The sequence below is a fragment of the Cyprinodon tularosa genome, unplaced genomic scaffold (assembly GCF_016077235.1).
Source record: "Cyprinodon tularosa strain WSP-4 unplaced genomic scaffold, ASM1607723v1 ctg11, whole genome shotgun sequence".
NCBI lineage: Eukaryota > Metazoa > Chordata > Actinopteri > Cyprinodontiformes > Cyprinodontidae > Cyprinodon > Cyprinodon tularosa.
The window spans coordinates 1,916,460-1,935,569 of record NW_024037893.1 but is presented as its reverse complement, the minus strand read 5'-3'; the positions used below and the strand labels follow the sequence as shown (position 1 = coordinate 1,935,569).

The 19,110-nt window shown below is 37.9% G+C and overlaps 1 protein-coding gene across 4 annotated transcripts; it reads left to right on the top strand.

Annotated features, from left to right (window-relative positions):
* The first annotated feature begins 421 nt into the window (after positions 1 to 421).
* LOC119790039 (6-phosphofructo-2-kinase/fructose-2,6-bisphosphatase 4-like) lies at positions 422 to 17,713 on the top strand. 4 transcript variants are annotated; one of them, XM_038295371.1, is made up of 14 exons: positions 422 to 670; positions 9,304 to 9,420; positions 9,532 to 9,628; positions 9,715 to 9,781; positions 9,868 to 9,942; positions 10,034 to 10,090; positions 10,322 to 10,443; positions 10,579 to 10,786; positions 10,896 to 11,042; positions 12,081 to 12,185; positions 13,475 to 13,604; positions 14,877 to 14,939; positions 15,051 to 15,115; positions 17,127 to 17,186. In XM_038295371.1, the coding sequence occupies exons 1-14, from the start codon at positions 619 to 621 to the stop codon at positions 17,184 to 17,186; spliced, it is 1,365 nt and encodes a 454-aa protein (XP_038151299.1). In that variant the 5' UTR covers positions 422 to 618. The 4 variants fall into 4 exon arrangements, with proteins under 4 accessions (XP_038151299.1, XP_038151292.1, XP_038151284.1 ...); XM_038295364.1 differs by lacking the exon at positions 17,127 to 17,186 and adding an exon at positions 15,636 to 15,695; XM_038295356.1 differs by lacking the exon at positions 422 to 670 and adding an exon at positions 5,828 to 6,101 and having other exon boundaries at positions 17,127 to 17,713.
* Positions 17,714 to 19,110: the final 1,397 nt, after the last annotated feature.

Below are 19,110 nucleotides of genomic sequence, written 5' to 3'. Positions count from 1 at the left end.
AAAATATAAATACAGAAAAAAAAAAATGTGTACTTGAGCCTATGTGCCTTAGGTTTGGGGAAAAAAAATGCTTGCGTCACATCATATCCAAACCCCCGGAAAACAGAAAAGAAATGTTCCACGTCTTTTTATTTTCAAAGAAGTGTTTCTAGTGCATTTTTTCCAATAATTAAAAATATAAATATTTGCCACCATAAAATGTTTCCCTTCACTTAATAAAACGAGATTAAAAAAAAGTTATATCAAAGTTGGATTTTTTTTTTCAACAAAAGATCCTGCTATTTGTTCAATATTAGTTTATTTCAGGTCTTTTCTGACTCATTAGAGTCGAGTCCAGGCCACTTTGTTGGGCAAAAGTCCAACCCCACTAAGTGACGGGGACAGCCCCCACCCCAGTGGGTGGGGTGAAGGAGGCTGTGGAGGACAGACAGGTAGAGGCGACTCCTCCACCACATCCATTTCTGTAGAAGTCTCCTCCCGACCTGCAGGTCCCTCACATTCTCACGTAGCCACGCTGAGGGGGTGTGAGCATCACTGGAGTGGGCTGCAGGCTGCTGCTGGAGGCACGTACCCACTGCCACGCACCGCGCTCCATCAGACACACACTCTCCCACGATCATGAGAGGCTGCTCCAGCCGATCCAAGTCCACGCAGAATCAGGGCAAGGCGGGTAAGAAAACATCACCTCAGTAGATGTGCGTTTAGCAGATTTGCTGGTGTCATTTTCACTGGATTACAGGAAGCGATCGTCTTTAAGACGTAAACAGGCGCGCGGCTGCTGCTGCTGCTGCTTTCACCTTTCCCCTACATTCAGCATCAGACAGTCATCTTTGCTGTTTATAGTAAGCAGCCTGTTTGTAACAGCAGTTTGGACCATAACAGAGGATGGGGAGGCAGGCAGATTAATCTGGGATCCAAACTAACAATTTACATTGAGGTTGTTATGGCAGGGATCCATGCAGTGATTGGATGTTTACAGATGTTTGTTGTGGTTGTATGCTGTGCAACACGTCCTGTGACGTCAGAGTAGGTTCTGATCCAGTCCTCAGGGCTGAATCCTTATTCCTGGGCTCTGTTATCAGACTTCTATATTGGGAAGTGACTTGTCCAGGCAGCTAGCTGCAATCAGAGCCTGGCAGCTGCTGGGAGGAGGAGCTCAGCTCTGTTTCCTGTTCATATTCTGCTGTAAACTATGCAAGACACCTCTCTGAAGAATCTGACCCGATTCTTACATAAATAGCTGTCCTACAGCGCTTTGAGACATTATATATCACCCACCCACCCCCCATCAATGTTGGTCACTTTTTCAAACTCCAACCATGATCTGATTTGCTATATTAGGATGGGATGTAGGAAAAAGAAGTGCATGTTTTGGGATGTTTATAGTGTCCAATGTAGTACCACAAAAAGTGTGGAGTGGATCGATTTAGGACATGATTATGAAAGAGGGGAAAATGGAATGACCTATACATATCTTAAGTGTTGTCATTCAACCCGATGGGTTAATATTAAGCCTCACCACCTTATGCTGCAGGTCTTTTGGGGTTTCTGTCAGCTTTGTGCACGTAGAGAATGAAAGCTTGGTCAGATCGAATTGGCAGCATAATTAATTTTTTTTTTTTTTTTTTGTGAATTTAGGTTTAGACCTAAACTACACTAATTTAAATCATTCGTTGTTTCTATTTTACATCTGTCTGTATCACTTCTAAGTCTTAGAACTTGGACTAATGTGACCAGAGCACCCTTTCTGTCAGGTCTCCTGTGTTTCTTTCATGCTTTGTGGCAAACTGTAAGCAAATATATTATTTTTCTTGACTGTCTTCCATTAAAAATAGATTCAAGTTGTGAGGTCGACATTCTTCTGTTTGAGCTTTGGATCGTTGCAGCTCCTCCAGAGTTAGCCTGGCCTTCTTCATTGCTAACTAGAAAAAAAAAGAAGTTCTGCCAGGTTGTTGTGTCTAAAACAACCCAAGACAACACAGAGAGAATAAGCAGAAAATAAATTATTCCTCAATAGTTCTTATGCCATTGAGTGCACTCACACTCTATGGTGGGAGGGATTGCCTTTGAATCAATGAGTCGATGCAATCAACTGGTTTTCCTTAGATAGAAAACTTTCGAATCAGTTTGACTGCATGATCTAATTGAATTGTCTCTGTAAAGTGCCTTGAGATGGCGTGTTGTGAATTGGCTCTATATAAATTAACTGAATTAAATTAAACTGAATTGAATTACTTTTGGGGAGTATGTAGCAGCCTTAGCAGGTCATTGCTGTCCTTTACAGACCTGTCAGTAAAAACAGATGGTCACCTCTTCATAGGTCTGGAACTGTGTATTAAATACTGTTTAATGGATTAAACAGTATTCTATACAATGTCCAAAACATGATTTTATTTTATAACCTTATCTTGCTGCTTCAAACATCTGTACATCCGTCTCCTTGGCCTTTCTGCTGCGCCCTTTGGTCTTTATGGGTCTGTTTGTCCACTAATGAGGCCTCCACACTGGAGTTGCATTCATGCTAAGATTAAATTACACACACATCTATTTCCTAATAAATTGACTTTTAAGGGATTTTAGTTTTACTTGATTTTATTTCAGGATATCAGATTAAAAAAAACATGAATACAGTACTCTCCTTCTTAGTGTTGGTCATAGGATACATTGTAGGTTTGTAGATGTTCCATTCATGAGGTAAGCTTTACGAGCAATCCCGTTTCAGATGAGGTAGAGTCCATCAAATAAAAGACATTAACGGGCTGACCAGAACAGAGCAGATATGAGGCGCCTCAGTTTGTACAGGATCATAAAAACTCTGCAGCATGTTTACTTTACCCAGCTGGAATTCTAAAAATACACCACCAGTTACAAGAGACACTTTTCTTTGTGGACCCAATGAACCTGACATAAATTACAATCTGCCAGCAGTAAGGGACGAATGATGTTGGAGTTGTTTAATTAGGAACACCTCCATCTCACCACATTTAGGTCAGGGCCCTGTTGCTCCATCTGCAAGACTGACTTTGAGCTTAATATAATTATCACATTAAAATAAGCACAAAAACGAAAGGCCTACTAACCTGGAAATGTGCATGACTTTTTACATTTTAGATATTTTGAAACATTCTGGATCTGCTCTGGAGGACTCCTGTATTTTAGGTGCTTGTTTTCATACAGCTTTACGTGATAACATGTCGCTTCTAATAAACCTCCCAAAATAAAAACCAAAAAATTTAAAATATCACTTTATATTTTAGGTTTTGCATGTGTTGGAAATATTTACTTTGTCCAGGTGTGAAGATGCCACTGCTGAGTTATTACAAGACCTGGGTAATCTTAATGACAGTTAAAGAGAGAGTGCAATACTGCCACCTAGTGGCATTTTTTTGCAAGTGAAAGAAAAAAGAAGCTTTGTAAAAAAAAATATTTTGCTAAGATTTACCCATAGACCAGTATATGAAAATAAAGTGAAACAAAAGTAAAGGAGAATTGGCAAAACACTTAATGTTTAAGAAAGCTGATTTTAAAAAGTATTTACTCAGAAAACCTGTAAACAAACACATATGCAACACCTTTTAGTTTTAATTTCAAAAAAGGTTCAAATTGACATCTTTTTCCTTTACCTTCCTCTTCATAATTTTTCATTAATCTAATTAAAACCAGGGGGTACAAAGAAGCCTTCGCTTATAACATGAACAAATATTAAAAAAGATCAAGAAATGTTAATACTTCATTGGACAGTTTCCTGTTTGATTGACTTTGCTGCTGATGAAATTTTTGGCAGCTAAAAACTTCCACTGAATCAATTCTCTTCCCTTGCATGTCCAAAAGGGCCTTTCAACCAGAATCAGACTTGTATGAGCTGGATGTACTGAGTGCTTCTTAGTTGAACCTCGGCGCATTCGCAGTGCTGTGAGATTAGCACAGATTTTAAAGGTTAGCATTTAAATCTGCAAAGATATTTCTGTTGCAGCAGGCAAACTTTGTCTGGCCTCACGTCTGATGTAATATCAACAGAAAACCATTGAGCTCGGATAACATGGAGCAATACAGAACAGGATTTCTCATAGGCTCTTTCCACACAAAGATACACACACACTGCTAACATTTAATCTCTTCTTGTGACAAATATATGACTGGGGGACAAAAAAATACAATCTTCTTACAAAGCTATCATTTCCTCCATTTTACCTTAGGGTAAGACAGACATAGGTCTGTGTGTGCGTATCCTAGATCCTGCAACAGTTTGTGCTTGTTCCCATAAGTTTATTTATGGTGCATAAATAAGTTTAGCATTTCATCCTATTATGCAGAACCAGAGACGTAATATTAAAAATCACACAATAAACCAAGATATGTGTTTACTGGACTCTTTATGATGTCTACAGGCAGGTTTACCACAGTAGTAGATTCAAAACCAGAAATGTTGGCTTTTAGTTTGCCACCCAAGATTTTTAGTGGCCCCATCTGGCAACCCCTATGAAACATTTGTGGAGGCGCCACTGATTGTCAGAGCTGAGCGATGGATTTCTGCAATTCTGATAAAGTTACCAAAGACCTACTGGATAGCTCTGAATAATCATCTCCTTAGCACATATTTCCTTATGTTGTGATGATAGGGTGTTGTGATACTTGGGATAGTATTTCATAACCCTTGCTTTATTACCTACACAACTTTCTCCCTGATGCATCTGCTGTGTCTTTGTGATTTTGTCTCTTTCATAATGTTCTCAAACAGACATTCCCATTAAGACTGGGATTAATGTGCACACAGGTGACCTATTTATCTATAAGGCAACCTCCGGCCTAACCAAGATTTAATTTTACAATAATACACATACACACCTGGAGCCACTATCCGTTTAATCTGATAGATTCTCCAAAGCAGACTCAATAAAAAAAAAATCTGTAAAATAAATCTAGCAGAGTCAGACTTGGTCAGATTAGGTTCTAAACACCACAGGCAGAGAAGTGCGTTGGATGTCATAGTTTTCAAAGCGGTATTTATAAAAAAAGAAAATATGTATTGTTTTTCTTCTGTTTTAGAATTTTCTGCTACTTTCCATTGGTCACTCACATAAAGGAAGGATTTTTTTACAATGTTTGGATGTTATGTGACAATGTCTGATTTTATGCACATTTTGCATTTCACTGATTGAATTATTTTACTGCTCTTCCTATTCCCTCACTAGCTATGTTTTATCCTGCTGTGATAATCGTTTATGACTAAATGGGTTTATTGCACTTACACCACCTGTTTAAAGTAATTACTGTGCCTCCTCACCCCATAGTGTGCCGTCTGTGTACATTACTTACGGTTGAACATAATGTTTGCGCGACTCTACGTCTACGTTACGGTTATGTATGGCAAATCGTTTTAACTTTAATTACTGCGGAGCTGCTTGTAGGGTATGAATCAGCTTTATTTACCGAATATATAAATGTAGGGAGGAATAAAGGTGATTTAATAGAAATTTGTATTTAACTTGGTATTGTTACCAAAGAAACGGGGTCAAATTGATGGAAATATACCTAGTGAGAATTGTTGGGGATTTATCCTGGTAACAATATAGTTAAAGATATCATGTCTTTAATTTTGACTTTTAGTGTTGTTTCATCATTCCTCATTGGTTAGAGGAATAATATCAAAAAGATTTATTTTTTTATTTGTTTTTTTACAAAAAAAATATTTGTATCATAATATTTTTTGTTACTATTTATTTTTAAAATAAAAAAGGCAAATACAACTGATTCTGACTAAATAATAATAGAACTTTCCCTAACTTGTCAATCGTTGGGTCCTTTGAAGCGAAACTTGAGCACGTGACAGGAGCACAGATCGGAAAGATAGAGCGCGAGACGAGTGCTGCGGCTCTGTCAGAACCGAGTCGCGCGGATGAAGCACCGGTCACCTTCAGAACAGCATCACGGGAAGCAGCCGCGGGTCGGTGTCCCCACCGCGGCCGCCTCAGCCTCACCGCAGAGCGACATGGAGGACAAACCGACGTTCACTCCGCGGGAGCTCACCCAAAACCCATTGAAGAAGATATGGATGCCAAATAAACACGGCCTCCCTGAAAAACACATTTCTCATCGAATGGGTGCGTATGGACGACGTGACGGCAGTTAGCATAGCTTTCTACAGCTCTTATGTTGATGAACTTCCCTTTTAAATGTGTGAATCCGCCCTGAGACAGTCCGGCTGAAGAGAAACAGAGTTCAGATGCTGCTGCTCCAGCCGCCTGCTTCACACGGTTATGTAAGGATTGAAACAATGTCCCTCTGCTAAAGAGGAGAAAAGACTCGCGCTGTTCATGTTTACCTCTGCTTTTGTGCCAAATGAAACGCCAGTTGTTAAAAACAGGAGTTGTGTTTTTTTTTCTTCTCTCCATTCATCAGATGAAATCAGTTATTTTATCTGCGCGCACACAGATGGCATCTCAGCTCATTGTGGAAAATAGTACAGGTTGTAATATTGTCTATTTTGCTCTTTAAGAGTTTTTTTTTCTTTTGCTCTTAAAAACTCGACACGACAACCTTAGAGTCAATCTATACTGATCCAACAGGAAAATTAACAACCACAACATCCCTATTTTCCAAATAAAGACTATTCATACTTTCCTCCAACCTTTGCTAACAAATAGACGCATATATTTAAACATCCTTGCTTCTTAGTTATAAGTTATAGTGGTTAAAGTTCTTTCAGGTTTGAGTTCTGGACAAACATCTTTTCCATTGTCTTTACTTGCCTACTTTTATCAATAATTATTCTGCTTAAAATTGATATTAACGAGTACTAATATCTACAAAAAACGTTTATTTACTAAGTTTTTATTAAAATAGTTATTTATCTATGATTAACTGAAGACTCCTAGATGACTTGCATTTTCTCTTTACCCCATATAACAAAATCTAGTTCAGAAAAGAGCAGGAATTCTGTACTTATCTTTAATTTTAGTATATCGATGTGCTTAATTAACCACCATGTTTTTGTTGTCAAGTAATTGTTAATGTATGAAAAATGTAAATTTTTGGAATATTGAGAGTATTACTGCTGCCACTGTCTGTATTACAATGGGAAAAAATGAAAGGGGTGTCCAATGATTGGGTAAAGGTGGCCATGGCCACCCCTGGCCCCCCATCTAGCTCTGCCCCTGAGTCCAACGTACTTGAAAACTTGGTGTTTCCAGATGCATCCAGGCTAGAACAACTGAAAATGGGAACTGCTACACGGGACCCAAATCTAACTCTGCGTTGGGCTAATGCCTGTGAAGACCTTTCTGTTTAGCTGCTTTTCTTTATCTGTAGTTGAAGATTTAAATTTTCTAAACTTCTCACACTTTAAACTACTTTAGGGGGGTGTCCTACTACAATTAAAGTATTCTACATTAAATACATTTTTTGAGGCTGTTTTATGATTTGTGAAGCTTCTATTTAGTTTTCCAATACAAAAAGAAAATAAACTGTCTATTTATGCCATGTGGACCACCTGTGACTGTGAAAATAACCCCATCTCAGGTGATCTGTGTGTCTGAAAGGGATTGAAATCTATGATCTCAAATTGTATCTTGTGGAAGTTTTAGGACAAACCCATCCAGATTTTACTTGTTTTATTTTAGGAAGTTTTAAATTTTTATAAGGTCTAAATTGTGGCTGCAACTAACGATTATATTGCTAATCGATTTCTCTGTCGATTATTTCTTTCAACTATTAATCGAATTGCAAAAGGCTCCTGAAAGAAGACTTTTTGCAAAATTAAACCAGGTGAAACTAAATCTTTTCCTCTTGAGGAGTTCTGGATGGAGCATATTGACAGATGAGAAATACGCACGTTTTAGAGTCTCTACATTCCAGTTAACGATTAATGATTTCTAAATTAGTTGACGAATTATTTCAGCCCTTGCCTGAATTCTTTAGAATGTGTCGGCTATCTCTATTTTACAAAAAAGGCTGGAGTTTTCTCAAGTTGAACCCTCATCTATTATGATCTAATGTCCAAATAAATGGATGGTGGAGTTAAATTGTGGCTTTAATGCCTATTCCCCTCCACCCTCCCATCACTTTGGCTCTAGTGTGAAGAGCTTTGAGTGGTCAGTGAGATTAAAAAGGTCTGTCAACAACCCTTCATGTGACTGGTACTGGTATTAGTCGGAGTGATGGCCTAGTGGTTAGAGCAGTGCGCTGAGAAGTACCCGGTTCAATCCCCACAGCCTGCACTCTTGGACCCTGAGCAAGACCCTTAACCTCACGCAATGGCAGCCCACTGCTCCCCAAGGGAATTCTCCAATGTGAGATCAATAAAGTTCAATTAATTAATGACTTACTTGCTTCTGCTTTGTTGAATTCTAAACAGCTGATCATTGACAGACTTGTTTTACATTTTTCTTTGAAATATTATAAGCTGTACGTTAAAAAGAGTGCCGCAGGCTCTTCAAAGGGTGAAATATTTATTATAAGATCATCCTTTTTCTGTTCCAGGGCATGTGTCTTAACCTTTCTCTGTTTTCTATTTTATTTTTTTTACTCAATTAAAAAGTAAATGCTGTTGGTTAATGCATATATTATCTAAAAGTGTCAGAAATGGTGAGGCTTTTAATAAGCAAGAGAAAAAAAATCACGAGAGCTGATCCAGTGGTCATTTGCTAATCCCATTCTCTGGCAGGTCGTTTCATCTTCAATTAAACTAGTTCTTTTTTTATTTTCACACATACAGAAATGTTTAATGAACAACCCAACCTTTAAACTAGGGCTGCTTAAAAGCAGTGAAATAACCACTTAATCAGGTTCTTTGAATCAACTTCAGAGATGTCAGTTGGGTAGAAGTATAGATCCTGTTAAGCTGTGGTGATGTTACTGGATTTAAGATGGTTGGGTATGTGGAAAAATAAAAACAAAAAGTGAAACAGATTTTATCGAACCAGTGTGACAAGTGCCTTACACTACTTATCACAAACTGTGAAAAGTATGTCCTCTGTTAGCGAGTTATACAGGCTCTCTGGGGAAACTTGCTCCTCGCCTTTTTGACCCCTCATGCTGACACATCCTGGAAATGGAGCAACCTCTGCTCCATAGTCTGCCATTATAAAAAACGATCACATGTGAATGTCAGAGATTTACTTTTAATTATGTTTTATGAAAGGCAATAACTAAGCAGGCTGTAAAAGTGATAGTTATTTTTTTTTATTACTGTAAAGCAAAGATTAACAGAAATGCTGATTACATTGATGTTTAATCAGTTTTAAAGCTGAAATGATTCTATGCTCATAGACGTTAAACAGGATTCTTGTTTTTTGATCATTTCAGTATGCATGACCAACTGTCCAACTCTGATCGTGACTGTGGGCCTCCCTGCACGAGGAAAAACCTACATCTCAAAGAAGCTGACCCGCTATCTGAACTGGATCGGAGTGCCAACCAGAGGTAGGACTCCTCAGCATTTCCACATCCTGTGAACAGTCACGAAGCCCAGCTGTACAAACACGTCTGGAAGAGCAGGGGTGTCATTTTCATTCCTCTGTTCTTTTTCTGTAGAGTTCAATGTTGGACAATATCGAAGAGAGTTCCTGAAGATCTACAAGTCCTTTGAGTTTTTCCGTCCAGAAAATGAGGAAGGGTTAAAGATCAGGAGGTACCAGACACGTGTGTCGCCATAATATCTTTTTGAAGATAGCAATTATATGATGCTAACTGCTGGAAAATCCCCAATCTGTGCAGGCAGTGTGCTTCAGCCGCTCTAAATGATGTGCGACAGTATTTAACAGAAGAAGGAGGCCAAGTAGCTGTAAGGAAAATATGTTATTAGAGTCTTCTTTTTGTTTTTAGCAGGTATAATTCTTTATGTATTGATAAAAAGCTTCTGTTTCTTAGGTGTTTGATGCAACAAACACAACCAGAGAAAGAAGGGACACCATTTTGGAGTTTGCAGAACAGAACGGCTTTAAGGTAACGCTGCCATCTAAAAGCCTGAATGCGAAGAAACTCTTGAGTTTGCAGTGTCTGTATTAAATCTGCGTTGCCTCCCTCTTTATTTTAGGCCTTTTTCGTAGAGTCAGTGTGTGAAGATCCAGAAGTCATCCAGGAAAACATAGTTGTAAGTAGTGAAGTACCTAAAGCCCTTCATGATTTCACATATTTGGTGTCCTTCATCTTCCCACTTGGTTTTGATAAATCGCATAAAATCCTAATGAAGTACATTTAGATTTGTTTAAACAGAGTTAAAACATAAAAAAAATACAAAGATAGACTCTTTGAATAGTTTACAGGGCATTTGGGTTGGATTAACTTTAGTACACCTGCTATTCTCTCCCTGACTTCTTTTTAGCAAGTGAAGCTGGGAAGCCCTGACTACACAAACTGCAACACAGAAGAAGCAGTGGAGGATTTCATGAAGAGGATAAAATGTTATGAAAACTCTTATGAGACGCTGGATGAGGTTTTAGACAGGTGAGGATTAAATTACTAGCAAAAGGGAAGAAGAGTCCAGTGTTAATGTTTATATGCAACCAGAGGTTGTTTATTTTTCTGTTGACTTTATCGCATCTATATAAAGGTCTTAGTTGCTTTATAATCTGGTTTCAGGGATCTTTCTTTCATCAAAATTATGGATGTAGGCCAGCGCTACTTGGTTAACAGAGTGCTGGACCACATCCAGAGCCGGATTGTCTACTACCTCATGAACATCCACATTACGCCGCGCTCCATCTACCTTTGTCGCCACGGTGAGAGTGAGCTTAACGTAAAGGGTCGGATCGGAGGAGACTCCGGTCTGACGCCGAGGGGCAAAGAGGTAAAAGAGATTTGACACTTAAAGAGCTTTGTCTTCAAAAATGTCTTGCTTCTCTTCTTTTTTTTTTTTACATATTAGAGTAAAACAAACATATTTCTTCTTTGTCCAGTTTGCTAAGAAGCTGAACCAGTTTATCCAGACACAGAACATAAGTGAACTGAAGGTATGGACCAGTCAGATGAAGAGAACCATCCAGACAGCAGAGGCCCTCAATGTTCCCTATGAGCAGTGGAAGGTGCTCAATGAGATTGACGCGGTAAGCATTATGTTGACTTACAGAGGCAGTTAACTTTTATCCCCTCTATGAGATTTGGGAATGTTTTGTTTTCATGAACAGAAAATTTGTTCAACACATATAGTGAAAAGCTCCTCTCAGTTTACCTAAATGCAAATAAGCTTTCTAATAGGGATGCACGAAGATTTTGGCCGATATCCGATATGCCGATATTTTAAAACTCATGTAGCCAATAACCGATATCGATACTGATGTTAAAGCTGGACAAAAATAAGTAGTCATTGAAAATAGCAGTTTTGTTATCCATTTCTGACACTTTGAAAAATAATATACTCAAATATATTTTCATATGCTGATATCAAATAGATTTTTAAAAACGCGCTATCGATCTATTTTACTTTCAAAATCTGATGAAATTTCATCTTTCTGTTACAAACTCTCGTGATATTTGGAAATTCTTGTGAGATTTTGTTAGTAAAATAGGTCGATACCGCGTCAATATATCAACATATAAAAATATGGCAACATTTCGTGAATTTTCGGGGGATTTCGTAGCATAACGATGACATATAGCAATATTTCATTAGTAAAAGAGATTGATATGGTGTTTTTAAATGGCAATTTATCAGCATATGAAGATATTGTGATATTTTAATGTATCAATATTTTTTCCCTCGTCTTTAGAATTTTTTATGTCTGTAAAAAATAAGTTTTTGAGGAAAAAGAAGAAGTAGTATATATATATATATTTTTTGGCTTTAGAAACTCAGAAGCTGATCAAATATTGGGTTAAATATCGGTGGGGTGGCCGATGTCCGATATTCAGTTTTAAGGCTGATACAGGCCGATACCGATAGGGGGCCGATTATATCGTGCATCCCTACTTTCTAATATTTGGTCCAAACGGACAAAGAGCATCTGTCTTCATTTGTTGATAAACCTCTGTATTGTTCATATCTTAATCTCTTACTTACTCTAAGCACCTGATTTGACAAATAAGCAGTGTTTAATATGTTTAACTGTTGTGTGTGTGTGTTTTTTTTTTTTTTTTATGTATAGGGTGTGTGTGAAGAGATGATGTATGAGGAGATCCAGGGAAATTATCCTCTGGAGTTTGCCTTAAGGGACCAGGACAAATACCGCTATCGCTATCCAAAAGGAGAGGTCAGCAGAGGATTTACTAATTTCTCTCATTGCTCTTTTGTTTGCAAATGCTTTATGTGCACAAAGCTAAGGTAGCGGTAACGCACAGTTTATATTTAAGTGTTTAAAAGTTTAAATCATCTGCATTTTGTTGTGAAATTAATCAAAACCAGTTTTTATTATATTTAACAAAGGGATTTTTATAGTTCAGTTTTATCACTGACTTGTAAAAACTGATACATGATGATATTTTTTTCAACGTTGTTTCCTGTCTTCCTTTTTAAAGCCAGTTTTAACCGCAATTGGAACAAAACCATAAATAGTTATTTGTTTCTGTGGGTAAAAATATCGCTGCTATTAAATTTAGCTGCCATTACACCCTAAACTCACTTCAGATCCAACTGACGGCAGGGAAAATGGTGTTATCTTGCCCTTCACCTTTAACAACTGTAAACCTGTTATCTAGTGTATCAAAAAGAAGGTCAGAGTTTCCAAGTAGTTAATTGCATATCAGTAAATGTTCCTGAAAAGTACATTTTCAAACAGCCGACAGCCTCAGCAAGCAGGCCAAGTTATTCCCAGGAGGCGGTTTGGTCGGAGGGCGGTTTATAAACATATTAATGGAAAGCTAAAGAAAAGAAATAAAAATCTGGTGCAAAATTATGTTTACAATAACATTGTTTTATAGTGTTCTTTTTACTGACACAAACCTGCACATTTAAAACCAGTTAAAATAAGCACATCTTTCTAAAGATTCTGTTATATCACTAAGGAGCTTTGAAATAAACCATTGGGAGATCTTCTTTTTTAAATCCCCCACTGCATATTTCATCTTCCATAATTTAATATTTTAAGGGTTGCTATATGTCTAAATTGAAGTTCCTCAAAGTACGCTGTGACTCGGATTCTGTTTTCTAAGCTCTTGCCTCATCTCTCTTCAGTGTCTTAACCATTTAGACATTATTCAAATAGCTGTTTACCACTTGCCCTTCGCTAATGATGATCTAATGTTGGGTAATCAGCCTCTCCGGCAGCTTTAACTAAACACTAGAGCACAGTAACCAAAGATTTCTCATTAGCTGCTCTGTTACTGTGGAGCTAAAGACCCCAAGGTCAGCTCTCACCTTTCATTTACCCCATTAAACCTCCATTAATCGCTCAGACCAAGATTCATTATTTGGTGAGTGTCCATGTTCCAGCTGCTTAAATGTTAGCCTGCTTACATTTACAGTTAATGTCTATCTTTGCAGCTTGATTTTAAACTAACAAAGATGTTCTGATTGTCCCCTTAAACGTGATGTCATGCTCAGTCGTACGAGGACTTGGTGCAGCGCTTGGAGCCAGTCATCATGGAGCTGGAGAGGCAGGAGAACGTGCTGGTCATCTGTCACCAGGCTGTCATGAGGTGTCTGTTGGCTTACTTTCTGGACAAGACAGCAGGTGGGTGCTTTTTTAACCTTAAGCAAAAAAAAACCCTGGTTTCAAGGCATTATGACTAAATTGTGTTATTGTGAAATGTGTGAAGCATTAAAAAATAAAAATGCTTGCTGAATTGAAGGTTGGACTTCAGTGGAAGCAGTTTTTTAGATCACGGGTGTCACTCCATTAAAATGCAGTATTACTGCTCAGGATTTTTGACATATCAATATAATATTTTTTATATTTAGCTTTATTGATCTTGCTGAGAGAGTGGCAGTCTGTGGGAGTGGGTTTCAAACTAACAACCTCAGGATTACAAGTTCTATGCCCTAACCACTAGGCAGCCACTTCCCATAAATCATCCTGATCAGCAGTTTATATGATGGAATGACTGTTTATGCAGCTCTAATAGCTGCGGCAAATAAGACATAATAACAAGAGGAATCATGTTGCAAGTTTTGCCCTAGAATTATATTCTAGGGCAGTTTTTTTATATTGTTTATATATTCGATTTATTGTTACACAGAGATATTCCTACCATTTTTTCTCTCCTGATAAGATTCCAATGCTTGTGCTGTGAGTATTGGACAATACCAGGTAGCGATACCAGTATATTACAAAAATACATATATAATCATACTACGCCATCGTGGCTGGGATATGATTATCATTTTATTAAGGCCTGGCTGAGTTTCAATTAATTCAGCAAATTTAGGTAATTTCTTATTTTTTTTTAGAAGAGAGCAGTATTTGGGAAGGAGAAAAAAAAACAGTAGCTGTAGTCATAATGCTGCAGCTGCAATTGAGGGTTTTCTCTCTGGCTGGATTTATATATAAAAACTGTTTATACTGCAGAATGATATAACAGAAAACTTTAGCAGTTTTGAAAGCGGGGATTATTATTTTATTTTTTTTGTAGGGTACACTAGAAACCAGGAATGGTCACATGCCTAACGCATAAAAAAGCATTGTGTGAAATCAGCTAAACTAAACATATAAATGGCTTTCCTTTGATTGGCTTTGAGTGGAAAACTGCTACCCATCCTCTAGAAATAACAGCTGGCAATATCATTCACCTCCTGCCCACTAATTATTCATATTTAATAAAGCCTTTGCAGTATTTAACTCGAAACTACGTGATTAATTCTGTGATCTATTGTGTGTAATACAAATAAAGTAAAGTTCAGGATGCTTAAAATGGCTGCTCTTACCAAGCATTAGTCTTCATGTGGATACTTACCTTGACTCTGGCACTTCCCAGGTTTTATTGATCAGATTTGTTTATTGCTACAGAGGAGCTGCCATACCTGAAGTGTCCTCTGCACACCGTGTTGAAGCTGACACCTGTTGCCTACGGTAGGAATGGTTTCTTGTATTATTTACTTTTTAAGTAGCTATGTGCTGAAATAAAAACCTTTGGCAATCCAGCTTCACCAACAAACGTAACAATGGTCTCTCAACATGCAGGCTGTAAAGTGGAGTCCATCAGCCTGAATGTGGAGGCAGTCAACACGCACAGAGAGAAACCTGAGGTGGGTTACGTCACATAAACACTATTTTTGAGAACCATACTGGTTAAAAAATAGGTTAGCTTTTATAGTTTCATTTGCTGAGCACGTTAGCGGGAGTCAATGTGTTGAAAGCATCCTTTGAGTCAGTTTATTTGCAGAAAACATTTTGTACCATGTAAAACTCTTTTTCACGCTCCTACATATTAATAAAAAAAAGTAATTTTATTCTGAACAACAGATTCTGAAGTCATGCATTTATTGATGAATATGTCTTTGTTTTGTTTTTTACCAATGAAGCCTCTTTGAAAGATGCTGCTTCATTATTGTAATTCACACAGCTTATACATGATGCATGAGGCGCTGTCTGCCTGACAAGCACTTTGAATTCATGGTTTAAGCGGATAGAGTCCTCATTACAAATACTTTAATAATCATATTTGAAAGTTTTATTTTTGTTGTTCCAAATGTTTTTGTGTGTGCAGTTCATTTCATGTTTCCCTTGTTTGATTCCGCCACCTCTTGTTTTTTTTTTATCAAACAGAACGTAGAAGTGACACGGATGTCAGAGGAGGCTTTGATTACTGTGCCAGCTCACCAGTGAGGCAGTTAGCCCTCCTCAACATCCTCAAACTTTTCCTCTTTTAGCCATGATTACGCACAATGAAACCTTAGGACGCACAAAATGTACAATCCAAAATTCTTGATTGAACCTCCTTCCTTTGGTCTTGTCTTCTGTTTTTTCTTTTTTTTCCACTTTTATCTGAAGACATGATTATGGTGGTATTTAACTGGATACCAGCTATTATTATTGTTATTTTTAAACCTACCATGAATGTTGTCATGTTCACGCTCTCATTTTTGGAGAATGAACGAAAACCTAATGAGGGTATTTTTAAAAATGACTCTGCACTCCAAACCATGAAGCAATGAAGCTCCAGCACCTTGTCTGAAGAAGCACCTTTTACCTTTATACACTTTCAAATTTTATTCATTGATCAAGTTTTTTTTTAGTAGTGCCTCAGTTTTAACTAAACTCTAATCTGTCTACACAATTAAAATAAAATGTACCTAACAATAATTTATTAGTATGTGAAAGTGTTAATTAAAAAATTGCTGTATATAGTTGTATTTGACACAATGTGAAAGATATTACAGTATATTAAAACATATGTTTGCTGTTTCTGAATAAAATTCAACCAAGCATTAACTGATCCATACCAAACTTTCCTTGTGCTTCATTTAAAGATGAAATGTTTAATCGATAGCCACTTTGAGTCATAATGCTATAAAAAAAATACATGCACCATCACAGAACAAACAGCACTGTTGTGTAGATTAAAAAATGTTTGTTATATAGACTTGCTGTATGATTTAGTCCAGAGGTCAGAATTTATTTGTAAACAATGTCAAGACCCAGTATTTTATGAAAGTAATTTATAAGTTCCCCTGAAAATATCCTAAGATGTTCCCCAAGGATGTGTTTTAGTTCACACTTTTTGTATTTTACTTTTCATTTTGTTCTCTTTATGAAACAAGCTATTTAGTCTGAAACAAAGTAGTCTGATGATGCTCCAACATGCGGCTTCTATAAGGGGCCTCACTGATTAAATGAGTAAACTGGATTTCCAAATTACACTACTTTGAAATAAAAAAAACAATGAAAACTGCCCTTCAATTGATACCTTCCACAGACCAAATTCCTCTTTCATTTTCTGAGCACACAGGGCTGATATTTCCTGTTCATTCATATGCAAGGTTCCTCTGGGGTTGAATAACAGCACCGTCACCCAGCCTGAACAGAAATAGAGCTTCTAATGAACTATGCTTGGTATAATCTTGGCATTTAGTTGCAATGTGTAGAAAATGTCTGTGGCAGAACATCCCAAGTCTTTCTAAAAATCAAAATCCTAAGAAGAGATCTCTTCTTTCCAAAAATAGATGCACGTTAGCTGCAAAACCCCGACTCCCAATAACTGTTGGTTTACCAGTATGCATGAAAAGCGCTCTGACCCAGCTGCATTCCTCCTTCCAGAATGTTGACATCCACCGTACCACTGAAGACGCCCTGCAGACTGTCCCCGCTCACTTCTGATGCCCTTGTCGGGAGTCCAGCGATACTGTTACATCCTCTCTCGTAATGGTCTTTTGTGTCTCACATTTCAATCATCCTTTCATCATCTAACTCAACCGGTGACTGATCGGCTTTATAGCACTGCCCCAATGTATAAAATGTAGAGATCTTCCTGTGACCTGCATTTTTTTCCCCAGTTCAAGAGGTTTTATTTAATCATTGTGATCCAAATTTTCATATTGGAAATTGTTACACTATGTGCTAAGAGAACAGCTGGTGCAAGTTATGATTCAACCCTCTTTCATAGCAGAGTGGGTGTGGGGAGGGCAGCTTTAAACACTTGACTCAGCAGTTTGCTCTGATCGCTATTAAATTCACTGTTTTCAGTGTGTCTGTATGGTGCAGCTGCAGATTTAACATGTTTTCAAGTGTTAACCATGTGATTGGTCTGCTGCATGTTTCTTTGTGCAATCATAGGTTCACATGAAGGTGGCTTAAGAGATGATGTGCAATGTTTAGGTTTTAAACCTACTTTAAAAAAAAAAATTTTTTTTTAAACTTATTGTGTGCTGATGGGAGGGAATGGAGTAAAGCAGTGCTACTTTGATAAACTGTTCCTAGAAGTGAGTGAAAATAGCTTTTCTCCAGTCCATATTTATATACATATATTGACCATCTGTGATATACAGGTGCTGGTCATAAAATTAGAATATCATGAAAAAGTAGATTGATTTCAGTAATTCCATTTAAAAAGTGAAACTTGTATATTATATTCATACATTACATACAAACTCATATATTTCAGATGTTTATTTTGTTTAATTTTGATGATTACAAATGACAACAAATGAAAATCTCAAATTCATCATATCAGAAAATTAGAATATTGTGAAAAGGTTCAAAATTGATGGCCCCTGGTGCCACACTCTAATCAGCTAATTAACTCAAACCACCTGCAAAAGCCTTTAAATGGTCTTTCAGTCTAGTTCTATAGGCTACACAATCATGGGGAAGACTGCTGACTTGACAGTTGTCCAAAAGACGACCATCGACACCTTGCACAAGGAGGGCAAGACACAAAAGGTCATCGCTAAAGAGGCTGGCTGTTCACAGAGCTCAGTGTCCAAGCACATTAATAGAGAGGCGAAGGGAAGGAAAAGATGTGGTCGAAAAAAGTGTACAAGCAAGAGAGATAACCACACCCTGGAGAGGATTGTGAAACAAAACCCATTCAAAAAAGTGGGGGAGATTCACAAAGAGTGGACTGCATCTGGAGTGAGTGCTTCAAGAACCACCACACACAGACGTATGAAAGACATGGGTTTCTGCTGTCGCATTCCTTGTGTCAAGCCACTCTTGAACCACAGACAGCGTCAGAAGCGTCTTGCCTGGGCTAAAGAGAAACAGGACTGGACTGCTGGTGAGTGGTCCAAAGTCATGTTCTCTGATGAAAGTAAATTTTGCATTTCCTTTGGAAATCAAGGTCCCAGAGTCTGGAGGAAAAGAAGAGAGGCACTTCATCCACGTTGCTTGAAGTCCAGTGTAAAGTTTCCACAGTCAGTGATGGTTTGGGGTGCCATGTCATCTGCTGGTGTTGGTCCATTGTGTTTTCTGAGGTCCAGGGTCAACGCAGCCACATACCAGGAAGTTTTAGAGCACTTCATGCTTCCTGCAGCTGACCAACTTTTTGGAGATGCAGATTTCATTTTCCAACAGGACTTGGCACCTGCACACAGTGCCAAAGCTACCAGTACCTGGTTGAAGGACCATGGTATCCCTGTTCTTAATTGGCCAGCAAACTCTCCTGACCTTAACCCCATAGAAAATCTATGGGGTATTGTGAAGAAGAAGATGCAATACACCAGACCCAACAATTCAGAAGAGCTAAAAGCCACTATTAGAGCAACCTGGGCTATCATAACACCTGAGAAGTGCCACAGACTGA

Bases quoted from the DNA above. Each gene is read 5' to 3' on its own strand.
- LOC119790039 (XM_038295356.1), top strand. From the start codon at position 5,897: ATGAAGCACCGGTCACCTTCAGAACAGCATCACGGGAAGCAGCCGCGG. The intron at 6,102-9,303 runs GTGCGTATGGAC...TGATCATTTCAG, and splicing joins ACACATTTCTCATCGAATGG to TATGCATGACCAACTGTCCA. The intron at 9,421-9,531 runs GTAGGACTCCTC...CTTTTTCTGTAG, and splicing joins GATCGGAGTGCCAACCAGAG to AGTTCAATGTTGGACAATAT.